Below are 18,168 nucleotides of genomic sequence, written 5' to 3' on the forward strand. Positions count from 1 at the left end.
GAACCCAAACGAAAAAGAGAAAACGAAGAAAAAGGGTATAACAGGTACGTAAAAAAAAAAAAAAGAAATAAGAAATTTGCATGATATCTCGCAGACTCATCTTCGATTTTCGTATTTTCACACGAAACAAAACAAGGCGGATTATCTAAAACAAGGGGAACGGACGTTTCTAATCCGGATCACGCGTGTCCAGAATGAGATCGAACTTTGGAATGGGATTCGAAACGACGGCCAGGCCGAAATGAACCCCGCGTCGACGTTTTTCCATTCGAATTTCGGCACAAGCTTTGCCTTTTCTCTCTCTCCCTCTGTTCCTATCCCCATTCCTTTTTTTTTCCTACGGTGAAAAACGGTCATGCAGCTGGGAAATGCGAGAACTCGCATTTCGAGGCACGTATTGGTATTTATTTTCGAGGAGACGTAAATATTCTGCTCTTTTTTCCCCTCCCCTCTCCCTTTAATTCTCTTTGGATTCGTTAGATATGCATGGTTTGCAATTCGATTTGGTCGAAAAGTTTTGCATGGGACGGCGTTGTAAAATAAAATCCTGTTCGTTTCTGTTTGCTCGTGTAAAAAAGATTCGAATTGATTCGATTTAGAATTTAGAATCCTAACGACTCTAGCTAATTCTTTTTTGCTTTTTTTTTTTTTATGTGAAAACTAGGAAAAATAGTATCAATGTCTTATTACAGGGCAATATTCACTGTTCGTTATAATACGATTCTTATAATTGTTATCTGTAGGTAATTATATAGAAAAATTTTATCGAATGTAGATATCGAATCAACTAGAAAGTATAAATTTCATAACAGAAATTTGATGCAAACTATTTTTTTTTTTTCTTATTAGAATCTCAAGAGAAAGAAAAAGGAGTAACGAAAACCTTATAATAAAAAGACATTGGTTATTTTCGTTATTTATAATAAAAGAAAAATTGAATATTATATAAAAAATAATTCCTATTCTTCATTCATTATCAGAAAGTAACACAATAATAAATGTAACATTAGTATTCGGAACGGATTTGAAAAACAATAGAATTCAGACTGCATCGTGATTCCCTTGATACAAATACAACCTATATAAATATGTGTTTAGGCTTCCTATTCTTATTACGTTTCTCGTCACTTTTCAATATAAACGATACGTTCTAACGACTGGTCCCTTTATAAAAAGTGTACACAATTATCATATGCTTTGAAATATTTTGTATTTATATTATAAAGAAAATATATCATTTCTATTCTGAAACTTGTCATATTTTCCCTCTGTAATAAAATCTAACCGTTAAATTTACCAAATCTTTTATATTTCATAATAATATTCGAATATTACAAGAATTAATATACGAAATTTATATCGAAATTTACGAAAAAATTATGATTACTAATTTAACTAACAATATGGCGCCTAATAATAATCGAATATCAATTATTTCGATTATTTATCGATCTTAAAGATATGACGTTATATCTCTAACGAATTGAACAATATAAAAAATAATTCCTTTTAAAAGAAAATTATTTCATATTTCTTATTTTTCATTGTATATAGTATAATTAATATATATATATATATGACATTTTATTCTTAATGTTCAAAGTGATGACACTTCGAAAGCTTTTCAGAAAAATGAAAAAAAAAGAATGTCACTCACCTTTTAATGCAGCTGCGAGAAGTAGCACGACGAACAGAAAGCACAGTTTACCGCAGCTTTGGCGTCCCATCATGTCCTTAAAGAGGAGAACACACTTCAACACCACAGTCAATTACGAACACGCGAAACGCAAGTCGAGTATTTATCCGCAGTGCGCATTGTTCACTAATCGAAACTAGTTCTAACCGTATCGATGTATTTCGATTCAAGAATGTCAATTGTGACACATTCCCGCACTTTTTCCTACCCTCGAATTCACAAAACTAACTGTTCCACGAAATCGATCAGTTAATCTCGATTTGTTTTGTTTAAGTATACAATAACGCGGAATCTAAAATCTCATTCTGTTCAATCGAAACGTAAATTCGAAAATTTCTCCCGACTCCATGAATCTCAAATAGCCGGTTCACTTAAACTTCAGGGGCGACATCTATCGATGAATTCGATCGATCATTTTAAAATCGACCAATAAATTTCTTGAACGCGCGAAACGTTCCGGTTCGCGTTTCAATGAAATTCTGAACGAGAAATTTCGCGCCGAAATTTTGTTAACGTCATAGATTTATTCTTGTCCTTTTATATTCGTTTTCTTACACTACTGCAAATTTCAAAGCACGATTATTCGGAATTAACCGTATAAAAACAAAGGAACGGACTTTTGTCACACGTGTCTTCACGTATAACGAAAAATTCGAAACGATTCGATTGTTAAATTATTCGACAACGAATATTTTCAAGCTTGAGTAACCAAATACGTAATAATGTTCACGCATATCACATCCGGTATGAGATATTTACTACTATTTACTATTTTTAAACACTTATGACAGTACAGACTCGTGAATATATCAATGGAATGACACAAAACACCTTTACCCCTCAACGTATCGCACGACACTGGCTTCCCTGCTTGCCGGAGTCACCACGCTTACTAGAAACCAGATGGCGCTGCTGTTGCAACGCGTTTGATAAACCAGAAGATGCCGGCATTTGGTTCCACGACCCGGTTGCAACAAGTTGCAGCGCGTGGCTTCTGAACTGCACGCTTCGGAAACGTGCATTCATTGAATGCACTCCGCACGTACGCGAACGGCATAACGAAACGCAATCGACTGCGAGCCATCTCTGTCGAACGCGGTTGTAATAAAATTAAAACGGCCGTTTCGCGATCTCTGCAATAAATCGGCTGGTGTTAGTAGATTTACTGATAGATTTACTTTTTTAATACTAGAATTTGTTATGAAAAAATTTTTCATTAATAATGTGTATCAAATAACTTTTTATAAATAAAGGATTTTATAAGAATAAAAATTATTTTTTTGAATATTTTATATTGTTTAAAGCTTTGTAGCAATTATTGGCGAAATAGATGTTTAATCAAAATTTGACTACTTTTAAAGTAGTAAAAAAAAGATTTTATTTGTAATTGACAGTATTTATTACATCATACATACTAAAAAATGTATAGATATTAAAAGATAAATGAAAACTTGTAGTTTCTTATTATCTCTGTTTGCAAACACTCTCCGTGGTTAACGAGCCATCTGAGCTATAATATACTTTCTGCACAAATTCAAATAAATTTACGATTATTTTTTATATATATTGTCATATTGTTAAAGAAATTTTTATTAAATTACATACCCTGACGGGTACACGTTCCTTTCGGTAACTTGATAATGCCGCTGAAACCGATTTAGTTATTTTTCTTTTCCTGAAAAGGGATGAAAAATACAATTATTTGATGTTTAAATTTTAAAGGTATATCTTAAATTTTAAATAAAAAAAATTAATCATTATTATATTTTATTTTATTTGTAGTTAGAATACAAAAATTTTAAAAATTTTAGAAAAAATAGAAAATATTTTTATTTTATCAATTATCTTATAATAATATATTAATCATTTAAAATAAATGATTAAAATATTAAATTTTAAAATAACAATAATAAATTACTTACTGATAACTTCTGCTACTACTAACATCGATCGTATCTTTACTAGTATAACTAATTGCAGCTAAACAACGTTCCTCGTCTAATTGATCCCGAGTTTTGCAATGAAACCTGTTTTTTAAACAATCCACTATCTTCACTATATATCCTTTACGAGACGCTTTTGTACACGTGTCGGGTTCACAGTAATCTTTATTTTCGTACAAAACAGCAACTCTATATTAAATAAGAGAAAAAAAATTTGTGAGTCAAAAAAAAAAATAATTTTGTTATAAAATATATATTAATAGAAAAAAATCTGAACTTATTTATAAATAAGAAAAAATATTTATAAAGAAAAAATCAAAGATATAATTTTACAAAAATATCAACAATTGATATTTTTTGAATTATTAAAATATTAATGATAGAAATAGAAAATTCAAAAAACATAATAAACAACTTGACATATAATCAACATATTAACAACATATTGAATATTAAAAAGTATTTTCAAAATATTCAATATATTATTATTATTTATTAAATATTATTTTATACTGCTTTTTCTTTATAATCTTTAAAAAATTCATTAAAACATACGCAGGATCAGGTTCACACGGGACACATTCATCCGAGTTTCTTATGAGAAATCTGTAGCAGACCAAGCTCAGTCCCACTAGTAACCATACCAACAATGCGCTCACTACGGCAATCGATATTAATTCTGTCGTACCAAGCGTGACTTCCGTTTCCTCTTCTAAACCAAGAAAAGAAAATTGACAACGTTAGAGAGCATAGATCATAGAAAATTAAATAATAATTGGAGTGGTGCACTACTTTCCTTTCTCACCTTTATACAAAGGTGACACATCTTCCGGCATTGCAGTCGATGACGAGCCTAATTTGGGCATCACTTGATAGGTACCGCTTTTTCTTCCTTTCGCGAGACCCGCACCTGACATGGAAAAACGATGAATTACAAGAATGTCGTACGTTGGAAAATTGCAAATAAGGAAAAGTATCGTACCAGCGTCCTCCAATGAGGTTATCACCCTCAGTACGCCACCAAACGCTGGATACCATTTTTCATCATCGAGATGTCGTACAACCTGGAAAGATGATGAAAATTGTCTGATGATAAATTTGAATAATGTGAAATGGAATAAAATGTGAATTTTAGAAAAAAATAATATTCATTCAATTAGAAAAAAAAAAAAGAAAAAAATATACTAATTATGAATTTTTTGAGTGACCTAAGTCTTTTTGCACATAATAATCCACTGATTAATAAATTGATAAAAGTTAATTCAAACTTTCTTTTCTTACATTTTATGCAAAATAGAATAATTAGATGATTTAAAATTTTGTTATTAAATTTGTTAATATCATGCAAATAAAATTTCGTTAGTATCACTTGTAACATGTAAAATATTATTATTGTTATAATATTTTGTGCAAAGAGATTTCTTGTATGTACTTAAACTAAAGTTCTCGCAAATGGGATATTTAAGAAAAATTGCCACTCTCGATCACAGCGACTCACAACGTACGGATTGCTGCAGCCAATCGTAAAAATCCTGATTAAAATTATCCAGATCAGTTTTTTCTTTCGACTTCGCAGTGATGCACTTCACGCTAGCTATGTAGTATTTAACCAATGCAAAAGTCGATCGTTCACTGTACATGGACTGCAAGGTATCTTTCTTAAATGGTAAAGCGATACTGAAAAAAAAAAATTCCATTTTAACGTCGTCCGTGTTGCTCATTGAACAAATATGGTTCGAGACCGATACCTATTTGGCTGTACATCATCGTCCAGAAAGGGAAGAGGGATGATAATCGATTCCTCTTCTGCAGACTCATGTTTGTGTCCTTTAAATGATATAAGGATACATTACATTTAATATTAAAAATATTTTTTTAAATTGAAATTACATTTTATCCTCACAAACTTACTAGAATTTTTACTTCTGTTTTTGTGTTTCAAATGTTTCTTTTTCTGTTTGAATGTGAAACGTTTTACGTCTCGTTTATTGAATCCAATTGCAGCTAATAAACGAATGATAGGATAAAATAAATTACAAATTAGAATTAAATTTACATAATATAAAAATTATAAAATAAAAATTAATTCTAGTTATACAAAATAATCAAAAATATTGTTGTTCCTATTATAAATATATAAATTTATTACTTATCTAAATATAAATAATGAATAAAAATAAAATTGTATATATTTACGTAAAGAAAAAAAATTAATTTTAATCCTTATATATGAACGAATAATCTTTCAAATTATTTCAATTCTTGCATCCACAAAAAAACTTTACTCCAACATTCAATATTCTCGCAATTAATCCATTCTCAATATCAAACAAAACCATTTTCCCTGGATTTTCCATCGAGACAATTATCATCTAAAATATCTATAAATACATGTTACCCTTTTAGAAAAGGTAATAGCTATTTTCTTACATGCAGAATAGGTAATAAGGCCTTCGCACGCGATCAACGATTTCGGCGCTGTGATCATTATCGGTTGGATTTTCGCCTGTTTTATATCTTTGCAAGAGTACAGCCAGCCATTTCCATCAGTCCGTAAGAAAATCTTCAATTGCTCGTGCAGCTCGAACAGCTTTCTCGCGTTTCGGTATTTTATATTCCCCGCATAATAGGAATGTTTGGTGAGGGGCAGGATGTAAACTTGCAAGTAGCCACCTATTGTGTCCGCCAGAGCTTTCAACATTAGATGCTTCGTTTTTCCTATCGATAGCTTACGCACGCTCTCGAAACAAACGTGAAAGTAATCCATCAACAGAGCGATGTACTCATCGTTCTCACAATTTAAAACTTTCACCTGAGGAATCAGAGTAAATGGGGATGAGTATGGGGATGAATGCGTGAATCAATGATGGAACGATTTCGAGCTTTTTTAAAGGAGATGGAATGGAAAGTTAAAATATTAAGAGACAATTCGATAAATTTAAATAACTTGTTTTTAATATGGCAATTTTTTATTATGTTTGAGAAAAAATTTATTATATTGTAGAAAAAACTTATCAAGGTTAGAAAAGAATATTTATTGTTTATTTTTTAATTATATTTATTTAAATGAAATTGAAATACATTTTGGAATGTTTAAAAAAAATAATGCACGCATAAAATCATCATGTATATTTTAAAAAATACAATATATGTTTGTATCTTTTAAAATCGTGCTAAAATTAAAGAAAAACAAAAAAAAAACACTTCAAATACTCTCAAGAAATTAAGATAAAATAAGAATGATAAATAAAATAATTTTGTAAAAACAAACTATCTTATCTGTGAAAGAACTTTAAATTTCTTAAATTTATTATTAAAAGATTAATTTAAAAAGATAAAATAAAATATTATTTGTAAACTAATTGCTTGCAAATTAAATAATTAAATAGATAATTAAATTAAGTAATTAAATAGATAAAGAATAAATAAAAAGTATGAAAAATTTGTGAATGTAACAAAATAAATAAAGAATGAAGATTAATAAAAAAACTTAATAATGAACTAAAATGCATAAGATAGAAAAATTAATTAAATCTATAATTTAATCCTATTTATTAAAGCTTAATGAATAAAATAAGGTTAACGCGTATTTACCTTTGGTAACAAATCTTGAAACATTCGTCGACTATTCAAGATAATAAATTCCTCTGTGGTCCAACAATGTTTAGTAGCATCACTTTTGTCAAATAAAACCGTGCCAATATTTTGTTCATGTTTGAAAATAAAACCCATCACCCTACATTCACACATAATAATAGTAACTAAAGAAATTATATATTATTTAAAACATATTATTCTTAGCTTTATATTATTAATTAATTATTCTTTCTCTATTTTTCTATATTATATTAATTATAAAATAACATAAAATGAATAAAATAAATATGATGTTAATATTTATAATCTTATATACCTTTCTATATTAACGAGAGTAGTTGCTACAAATACCCGAAAGAACCATAGGAAGCATGATCTCATACTCCAATCGGTAAATCCCGATTAATACGACTTTGCCTTGAAAAAATTTCCCTTGGAAAATTTATACCGAGCTCTTGAGTGTTCCCTAATCATCTCGCCACGACTTTCTCTCGTTTCTTATGCAACTGATTTCAGATCAATGAATCGTCATAAATGATTAGTGCACAATTTTAAGTATATAAATTCTTAATAGGTAATTACTTCGATTTTGTTTTCATTGAAAGAAAAATTAAATCAATAATTAAATTTTTTTTTTAACTTTCTTGTTGTATTTACATCAAAATACAACTTTACATCATAAAACAATTCATGAAGTATTTTATACAAATCGTTGAGCTTTTTTTTATCTTGCAAAAAGTTAAAATTATCTTATTTAAGGAAAGTCATTTTACTAGTTCACAATAATAATATGTATTTATTTTAAATAATTTGATTGCTATTTTAAACATAACAAGTACAACGTAAAATCATTGTTACGTTGTTTGAACAATTCTTGTTAAAAATCTTTCGAATTCCTCAAGCGCATTAAATCTTTGCAACACTCGCACGGTCCTTAGCGGGCTTTTTCTTTCGAGGATCGAGGAAAATTTTATCAGCCAAATTTTTTTTTGTGATAAAATAATTCTTCAATTAGCATTCAGCTTCAGTTGCATATAATTCGATAATTATTTTGAATCATCATTTTTCATGAAATATGTAAAGTTTAGTGTACTTCAACTAAAAAAATTATTAAAATCGAAAAAAAAGTTTGAAATTGAAATAGAGAAAAAAAAATTCTAGTATTATAATGCGAAAAAAATGAGAGGAAAAAAATTTTCAGAAAATTTGGCGACAGAATTAATCAGAAATCAGAAAATACTAGAATTAAAAAATATGAGTTGGAGAAAAGACTACAATTAATCTACAAATTAATTTTAATATAAGCAATAATAATTGAAACAGAAACAAAATTCTATAATTGAAGCTTACAAGCACACGAAATAAAGCATACATGCGAAAAAAGCAAAAAAAAAAAGGAAAAATGTGCTATAGAGAAACCATTAAATATTGTCAAAAATATAATAAGTGCAGACAGTAAGCAAAGTTTAAGAAAAATAAATATATAGAATATACAAAACTTTTTAGGAGGGATGATTCCTAAAAATAAAAAACTTTTAAATAATTATTTAAAAAACTATTTAAATAACTATTTGATAAAGAATTTTATGAAATAATATATTTTAGTATATTATATTAGAAAGTATATTTCAGTTAATTATTTAGAAATTAGAAAGTAAATAAGAATTCTTAGGATAATTCTTTTTTCGAGATAGAAATATTTGGATCTAAAAGATCTATTGTTCCTATAATTTTTTTACCCGTATCCATGCGAGTGTTAGCTTTTTCAAGTTTAGAAGATTGCCTTGGAATGAAGAATTATGTATTCGGTGCCTTCATCTTACATAAAAATCGCAAATGCAACATCTTCACTTCGTCTTTATTCAATTTCACCACACCTTCTTGATTATCTATGGAGAGTAGAGTTCCCACCGCTTCTCTGTCTTCTCCAATAATTACTTTGACGCGATCCCCCCGCGATGGAACTACTGGTTCTAGCTCTTCACAAACCAAGTTCACTACTCTATCTTCTACGGGTAGGAAGACTGCACACATCCCACCCTGTTTTAGGGCATTAAAAATTTTTTGATCGACTGTATTTTCTGATTCCATTATTTGATTAATTTCTTCAATTTTTTACCATAAAATGGTATCACTTACAGATATTCCTCTAATAACACCTTGCTGACCCGCCAATGCAGGATCCTGGTGAGAATCACGGATTCTAACTTCAATATCCGTGGTATGCCATTCAGTTCCTCCAATGACTCCAGCACCAACGCCAGTATCCAAACCAGCGCCTGGTGTTTGTGGATTGTACGGACTACCTGCTACTCCTAAAAAATAAAATAATAATGTAATAGATACTCTAACTATAATATAAAAAAAAAATAATTAAAAAAAATACTTACCAGGAGTCATAGGACTATAACCCATCGGTGAAGGCGTAGCAAAAGCTCCATGAGGACTAGTGGTATAACCAGTACCACTTGGTGAAGGAGTAGCAACATATCCCGCAGGACTAGGACTTGCAGTAGCACTTCCTGCCGGACTCGGACTTGGTTGATACGAGCTGAAGCTCTGCTCTGAACCATACATTGTTCCAGGCGTTTGTGGCGTAAATGGTCCACCTGTGGGAGGATATCCTGGTGCATAACCTGGAGATCCGCCTTCTTCCATACTATATCCATCAAAATCATTTGTTCTTGCAGGAGTATTAGTAACAGCTGGATCCCAAGCTCCAGATTGTCCAGGTGTACGTGAACCATCGTGAGATGGTGTCATCGAACCGTAATGAGGTGTACGAGAACCATCTATTAAAAATTAGATTTAAAATTAGATTAATTAAAGTTAATTTAGCCATATTAACTTTAATTAGTCGTGATTTAATCATATACTTATACAATTGCTTCAAAAACTTACTTTCGTACATAGGTGTTTGAGAACCATGCATAGGAGTCTTAGATCCATCCCTGGCATACATTGGTGTCTGTCCGCCACCATATGCTGGTGTCCTATTATAACTGCTGAAACCACCATCTTTTGTAAGTACTGCAACATTTGCAATATGAGACCTGTCTACAGAAATGGTTTGACAAGTAGAATGTAACTCTACACGAGCAGTTGTATCTATAGCATCTTTCACTATTCCAACGTTTCCTTTGTATGGTCCGCCTGTTATTTTGATAGTAGTTCCTATCAATTCTCTATCACGTCTAGCTCCACCGCCGCGACCTCTTCCTCTTCCACCTCCACCTCTTCCGAAACCACCACTAAAAAATAAAAAATATGAATGAAAATATAAATTTATAAATAAAATATTACTTGTTAATTTGTAATATAAATATAAACACAAAATATAACTTTTGAGAATTATTAAAAAGTAAGATATAATAATAAATGTTACTTACCCACTAGGATGCATTGGTGAAGCAATTCTTGGCGACATAAATCCTGTCATTGGTGACATGGATGAGATATTGGACTTATTTCCACCAGAAAGTTGTAAATGTCTCGTTTTACAAACAAAAATTCCACCATTATCGACAAACATTCGCGAGTGTAAAAATGCGAAACTTCTATATAAATGTTTAATTTCACCGCCTCTTCCAGCATGTGGACCATCCACCACTTTAACAATATCTTTTTTCTGTATAGTATTTTGTTGAGAGTCTAACGCTACGGCATTTCTATTTTCACGTCTTTTTGTAAGTCCTTGAGGTCTAGCTTCTATAACTTTTCCATGCATAGAAAGCACATGGAAATTTTCACGCTCGAGTCGAACTATTACACCTACTGTTTGTGCATCTAACTGCACTAAATCACCCCATTGGAATTGACCTAAACTGTCTACACCGGTTGCCATATCGGAGCAAAGTTGTAAGTCTCTTGGAAGAACTTCTAATTCATGCATTGAAAGGTCAGAAAATAAAACTACTCTATTTTGTTCTACTCGAACTATCAAACCAGTATCGCCTTCATATCTTCCTGCCACAACCTATACAGAATCAAAAATATAGTTTTAAAATAAAATATAATATTTATATTAAAAATAATTTTGTATTATATTTTTCAATCTTACTTTAACATGATCACCCATAGTGAAATATTTTCGTAATTCAGAAGCTTGGAATTCTAAAGCTTCTTTAAGTTCTTCATGTTTTGGCATAACCATAATCATGTTTCCATCTATTGATACGATTTTTCCTTGTAAATTGATTAATTCACCCTCGCATACTTCAACATTATCCCCTGTACTAAAAGAATGTGTCACAGCTGAATCTTCTTTATTACCGGACGCACCAGTTCCTGGAGCTCCACTTAAATCTAATTCAACTCCTTCAGGAGCTTCCTCAAATCTTTCTAATTCAGATAAAGTTGGTTTTACACCTTCAGCAATAATAGCACTTGTTGTAAAATTTTTATATAAAAATCTGTAATAAAAACATTTAAATTTATATAGATTTAAAAGAAATCTTTATTACGAATGTAATAATTCATATTAAAATTCATACCCTTTTCTACTGTATCTATTTCCCTCAAAAATTAAAAAATCACCATCGCTCGTAACTTCTCCTCCAATAGCACGGATTGCTTCGGGATCAAACGGTTTGGCTGCTGGTCTTCTTTTCTTTTTACGTTTTAAGGCTTCAGATTCACTTTGTGCTGTTCTTAAAGCGCCACGTGGTCTAGTATAATCAATTCTGGGTAATAATTTCAAATGAACCTGATTTTGCGCTAAATCAACATAATCAACCTGAGCTATATCATCTTTATAAATGCCTCTCTTTAATCTAACCCACTGTTTCGCTTTTAAGCCTGTCTGTTCTTTAACTACACGTAATACATCAGTCATTTCTTTAATTGGTACCATTTGTTGTTTCCAAATACCCATTCTTAGATTTCCTACGTTTTCAATAGCTGCTTTTACATGTGGTTGTTTATATGCTTCTATATAAATATAACCCTTTACTCCTTCAGGTGCAACCACGGATTTTATTTGAAGAGGTTCGTCTAAAAGAAATTTTAAAATTAGAGTTTTCTTAGCAAAAATATTTTAAAATAAAGATTTAAAATAATTTTTATTACATACTTGAAAATTGATATGTTATAAATTTTCGCATTAACAGGAGTACTGTAGCTTTTTCTTCTCCGATACGACATTTTACCATCCATAAATTTGGATCTTTTACACCTGGCAGCAAAGTTTGTTGAGTGATCTCATCGCTCATTTCTTCGCCCCCATCTCCAAAATGCCGAGTAGCAATAGATTCGTCTGCATACTTTTTTCGGAGATATTCTTCTATTTCATCCTCTTTTTGAGAACTGAAAAATTTTTTTAAAATTAGTTTAAAAATATAAAATTCAAAGATATTATGTTATATATATATATATATATATAGAATAATTTTCTTATGAATGAAGCATTTAAATATTGCATAAATATCATTTTATATACAATAATATACTACAAAGAAGATGGAATTGTTATTTCGATATGATCAACGACAGTTGTATTCATAATAATCACAAACTTATAAATTATTTATTTATATAAATATAAATATTGCTTTGATATTTAATCAGTGATTTTATTGTAAAACTACTGATAGGAGAATCATTCTATAAATTTATATCTATAAATTTGAAGATATTTAAAATATATTTACTCCCAAAGATTTGTTCCTCTACGTCTGCCTTCAATTTCTCTAGCAGTAGGACCCAATTCATCTACTTCATTTCCAACAATACCAATTTCTTGAGCACCTTCTTCCCACTCATCATCATCTTCTACTTCATCATCTACTTCAGCTTCATCTATAATGAAATCACGATATTTATCTTTTTTCTTTTTTTTGCGAGGCCTGTCATCGTCTTCTTCTTCTTCTTCTTCATCATATTCACTGCTTCCTTCCAAATCTTCTCCTAAATAAAAAATAAAAGATAAAATTTTTTCAGATAAAATAAAAAAAATATTATATTGAATTCCTATTTATTTTATTACCTTCAGGTTCTTCCTCAGGCTCCACCATTTCTTCATCACCAGATCTTGCTTCCTCTGCTTCATCTCCTCTACCATCGTCAGAACTAAAAATATAAATTTTTATAATTCTTGACCAATCTGTTTCTTTTATTTAATAAATGACATTATTTTACAAATAATATTTAAAAATCTTTAATTAATAATAATGATATTTAATATTGAATAATATAAATTTATATAATTATATATGTTTATAATATATATTTATAATCTGAATTATAATCTAAATATGTAAAAAACAATTTCAAAAATATATAAAATACCGTTGTAATAATCGATTTCGCCAAATACTATTATTCATGATTACATAAAATACTGCATATATATATCATAATTTGATATTAATCCAAACGAATAACAAATGAATATTTCGTCTAAAATCAATTATTTCAGAGAGAGAAAGAAAGAAAGAATTAGGAAATTCATTGCCATCATGTAAACTTATATACATGTATATTAGTGAATTTCAATGCAAACGATATGGTACTAATGCTAACCTAACCCTGACAAATTATGAAATAAATATTAAATTTTAATTACCCAGATGCTGATTGAGATCGTGATCGCCACCTTGATGGACTTCTAGATCGTGATCTAGATGGACTTCTACTACGAGAAGCACTATGAGATCTTTCACCAACACTACCTGCATCGCTGCCAGCTGCGGATTTTACCGAGTGATTTTCTTCTTGATCACTTTCGCTACCGCCACCGCCACGATCACTTTCATTGTCAGAGAGATTACTCGCTTCCGAATCCGACATTTTATATATATATATTAAATATTTATTACTTTATTTTTTATATTAATATTATATCTGTGGCTGCTAACCGAAGATAACTTGGTTAGCTTACCAACGCGTACGTCGTACAGAATAGCTAATACAAATGCGTAGCAAAAAACGTCGAAGAACTCTCTACGCCGAACTGCGCGACACTGACATTATCAAGGCATACAACGTGTACTATATAATAGTAGGTAAGAGAGAAGGAATCGGTCTAATGGGGGAATGCGTTGCTTGGCAACAGAACGCAATGATACAATGCCATCTATCGGTGATGCAGCATATTAATACTTATTATAAAATGGCGGATAAATACAATTATATGAGTAAATTTCTGACGTGTACAAAAAGTAAAAGTTAAAAAAAAGATTCAAAATTTTAAGAGTTTATAGTAAATTGATGTAAAATCGATTTTAAATCTTTAAAGTTTTCTTTTTAACTATAATAAACTCTCTCTATATATATATTACTTAAATATATTTATAAATATATTTATTATTAATATAATGATATATATAAATATTTTAATTTAATTTAATCTATAAAATCTTTCATTTCATTTTATTTTTTAGTGAATTAATATATAGAAGATAGAAAAAATTATTTATCTAATAATTATCTATAAGATATTTTAGATACAATGGGTAACAAAAATATTCGAACGCTTACATTTACAATCTTTGATGAACGAAATATATATATTGAAGGAATTTGTTTAAGACAATGAGAGGGAAATATAGGAGGAAAATCTCAAGATTATGTCAGTAAAATTTGAAAATGATTCACCAATTTGTGTAGTAGATATAACACATTTATTATAAACACGTACCGTTAGTACGTTACAAAAGTATTCGAATACTGATATGTTCTTGATAGTTTTTAAACATTTTAGTCAGAAATATAAACACAGATACTAAGTGAGAGCATTTTCACGTTTAGTTGATGTCAAACTATCGTTCCATTAATAATAAAATAAAAATCTGCGATAAAATATTCAAAATGAATACGAAAAAGTCTGAAACAGAAAAGTGTGAACGAGAAATTATCCTTCGGCTGCGTAAGGATGAAAAATCATATAGTGAAATAGCAAAAATCATAAACAGAAGTAAATCTACAATACATTACATCATAAAAAAAATTTAAAAAAGGAAAGAACAGTTATAAATAAAGTTCGTTCAGGTTGACCAAGAAAATTAATTAAAAGAGAGGAAAAAGTTATTATCCGTGAAATAAAAAAAATCCTATTATATCTGTACCTATTTTTGCAAAAATATTTGTAACAAAAGATAATGCTTTTTGGGAAAAAGTGGTATTTTCTGATGAATCTAAATTCAATATTTTTAATTCGGATGGGCGATATTATGTATGGGGAAGACCAAATATAAAATTGGATATAAAAAATATATGCTCAATAATAAAACATATTGATTCAGTCATGGTGTGGAACTGTATGGCAGTTAATGGTACAGGAAATTTAATATTTATTGATGGAATACTTGATAAATATAAATATCTAGATATTTTAAAAAACAATCTCAAAGGTAATACGCAAAAATTGGTATTGTTAAAAGACTTTTATTTTCAACAGGGTAATGATCTTAAACATACAGCACGGATCGTGAAAAAATAGATCGTATACAATATATCTCATATGTTAAATACCATATATGATTCTCATCGAAAATTTATGGGCTGAAATAGGCAAAAAATTAAATAAATTTCAAATATCTTCAAAGCAGATGTTTAAAGAAAAAATTATAGAAATATGGAATTATATCAATTGTAATTTTCACTGGTATACAATACGGAACGTCGACTGAGACAAATTATTACCAGGTGGTCCAACAAAACATGAAGCGTTTGAATACCTTTGTAACCTAACGGTGCGTGTTTATAATAAATGTATTATAACTACTGCGAAAATTGGTGAATCATTTTCAAATTTTGCTGACATAATCTTAAAATTTTCTTCCTACTATACATCATTGTCTTAAACAAGTTCCTTTAACATATATATTTCGTTCATCAAAGATTGTAAATGTAAGCGTTCGAATATTTTCGTTACCCACTGTATGTATATATCTTCCAAGTACTTTTCCGTACAATAACGAAAATATATTCAGTTATTCTGCAGAGAGTTATTTTGTAATAAAAGACTTTAGAATTTAAAGGATTAAAAATAAATAAAGAATAAGAAAAATACGGTTATACATTTACTGTTACATAGAAATCTACCTGCCTAAGTACCTGCCAAGTATATCCTATATAATCTTATATATAATTCTTATGTATAGCTGAAAAATAAATTAATTTTGAATAAAGTTAAAGTTTAAATAATAAGTTTATTTAAAATATTCCAATGATATTTATTAACTTAACTCTTCGTATATTATTTACTTCATAATTAATTGTTTTTATATCATTTATAATTTTTAAAATAAAATTTATTTTATTTTATTACAGAATATCCTATATAGAAATATCCGTATATGAAGCATTGTATTTTATACCTAATTATATTTATAAATTATTATATTTATATTTTTATTTTATATTTTTATATATATTTATATATTTATATTTTTTATAATATGCATATTATAAAATCAAAAATGTATCTATATTTTTTATATTATCATAAAATTAAGACACTTCACTTAATTCTAATTTTAAAAGAGAAACGATAAAAATATAATTAATTGATATATTAAATCTCACGTATTATATACGTATTATAAACAAGTATACACAAAGAGAATAAATAATAATAGAAAGAGAAAAATAGAAATAGAATAAGAATTTATTACTACCATTTCTTTCTGAATATTAAAAACATTTCTTCAAAGATGAACTAAGATAAAATAAAAATTGAAGATTACTGCTATTTTAATGCTGAAGAGATTTTAAAAGAGATGGCGCTGGCATATAATTTTTGCTTTTACCCTTTTAATACATTCGCCACTACGTCACGCATAGGACGAGTATGCTTCCGTGAAGGCCACGTCATTCATATTTGAATGACATTCTTATTTAAGAAAAATAAAATTTTAACTTTGCACTTGTATTTATATTTAAGAAAATTATCAATCAAGTAATAAGAATCTTCTAGAATGTAATTATATTATATATAATTATATTATACATATATTTACTAATATTTACTAATATAAATACATATATTTATACATATATTTAATAATGTAAATATATATATTTATATATATATTTACCAATATAAATACTAATGTAAATATATATATAATAATAAAATGTAAGAGCATAGCAAATATGTCGACGTACGAGTGCAAAGAGAAAAGCGCAATTTTAAAAGAAATTTAATGGAATAAGCATTAAAATATAAAATATACATTCATAGAATCATAGAATTTAAAATTTAAGAACAATAGAAAAGAGGATCACAAGTGTGATCTGTTAGCGAACCATTTTACATCTTTATACAATTTTAAATCTAAAATTATACCGTATGTGATAACATAGGAGGGTGTTATTACGATAATACAGAACTGAGTTGAAGTTGGATAGCCAATTAGAATCTTATATTCAAATCAAAATATTTAAGATTGACTTTGGAAAGTCTCCGAATGATTGAAATAAACGAAATAAGGAACGAAGAAGTAGAAGTAGAGGCATTGAGAACAATTAATTCAGAATCGGTATTACAGATGGTTAATGGAAAACTAAGAACTTATATATAAATATACTACTCCAACTAAATTTTATTTTAAAATATACAAAATAAAAATATTAAAACTACTTGAGTTTATCGCTCCGTTTACATTCTGGCTTTCCGACAATAACATTTGAGCCCCGTGAATTCAATTCAATTGAATCATGCTGGGCAACGAATATATTAAAGAATTATTTTTGTTACTCAAGAAGTGACGCTAATGATTGATTCTTAATTATAATTAATTCTATCTTTTTCCATTATTTTCTCTCTTTTTCTCTCGAATTAGTTTCATCATTATTCCAGAGATGGCGCTAGTTTCTAGATTTTTAACTTATTTCTATCTTTCATTATTTACTCTCTTTGTCTATACTTACTTTGTAAAATTTATTTTCTTCTTTGATCTTAATTTATCAATTAATTCTTTCTTCATTGAT

The 18,168-nt window shown here is 28.8% G+C and overlaps 3 protein-coding genes across 6 annotated transcripts in view; all 3 read right to left on the reverse strand.

Annotated features, from left to right (window-relative positions):
- Positions 1–2,535, reverse strand: part of Ror (tyrosine-protein kinase transmembrane receptor Ror) — a 267,537-nt gene extending 265,002 nt beyond the window's left edge. For both annotated transcript variants that reach the window (XM_003692147.4, XM_086914783.1), the window contains exon 1: positions 1,658–2,535. In XM_003692147.4, the coding sequence (XP_003692195.1) occupies positions 1,658–1,730 (73 nt within the window). In that variant the 5' untranslated portion in view covers positions 1,731–2,535. The remainder of the gene's footprint in view (positions 1–1,657) is intronic.
- A 514-nt stretch (positions 2,536–3,049) lies between these two features.
- On the reverse strand, positions 3,050–7,761 carry LOC100867842 (uncharacterized). Of its 3 annotated transcripts, none has more exons than XM_031915449.2 (12): positions 7,553–7,761; positions 7,234–7,375; positions 6,070–6,451; positions 5,551–5,643; positions 5,388–5,466; positions 5,145–5,316; positions 4,622–4,703; positions 4,445–4,549; positions 4,195–4,351; positions 3,619–3,828; positions 3,302–3,371; positions 3,050–3,220 (listed from the first exon to the last, which is right to left on the reverse strand). In XM_031915449.2, exons 1-12 carry the CDS (start codon positions 7,615–7,617, stop codon positions 3,161–3,163), a joined length of 1,617 nt encoding a protein of 538 aa, XP_031771309.2. In that variant the 5' UTR covers positions 7,618–7,761; the 3' UTR covers positions 3,050–3,160. The 3 variants fall into 3 exon arrangements, with proteins under 3 accessions (XP_031771309.2, XP_086770907.1, XP_086770908.1); XM_086914781.1 differs by having other exon boundaries at positions 4,436–4,549; XM_086914782.1 differs by having other exon boundaries at positions 4,436–4,549; positions 7,234–7,400; positions 7,553–7,600.
- Positions 7,762–8,003: 242 nt separating this feature from the next.
- On the reverse strand, positions 8,004–14,197 carry Spt5 (Transcription elongation factor subunit Spt5). The gene is made up of 11 exons (XM_086914780.1): positions 13,799–14,197; positions 13,220–13,302; positions 12,885–13,140; positions 12,308–12,540; positions 11,730–12,228; positions 11,297–11,648; positions 10,626–11,212; positions 10,138–10,487; positions 9,627–10,028; positions 9,376–9,551; positions 8,004–9,276 (listed from the first exon to the last, which is right to left on the reverse strand). The coding sequence occupies exons 1-11, from the start codon at positions 14,020–14,022 to the stop codon at positions 9,034–9,036; spliced, it is 3,405 nt and encodes a 1,134-aa protein (XP_086770906.1). The 5' UTR covers positions 14,023–14,197; the 3' UTR covers positions 8,004–9,033.
- Positions 14,198–18,168: the final 3,971 nt, after the last annotated feature.

The sequence above is a fragment of the Apis florea genome, unplaced genomic scaffold, assembly GCF_048593485.1.
Source record: "Apis florea isolate Af1SG1 unplaced genomic scaffold, ASM4859348v1 contig_3741_pilon, whole genome shotgun sequence".
NCBI lineage: Eukaryota > Metazoa > Arthropoda > Insecta > Hymenoptera > Apidae > Apis > Apis florea.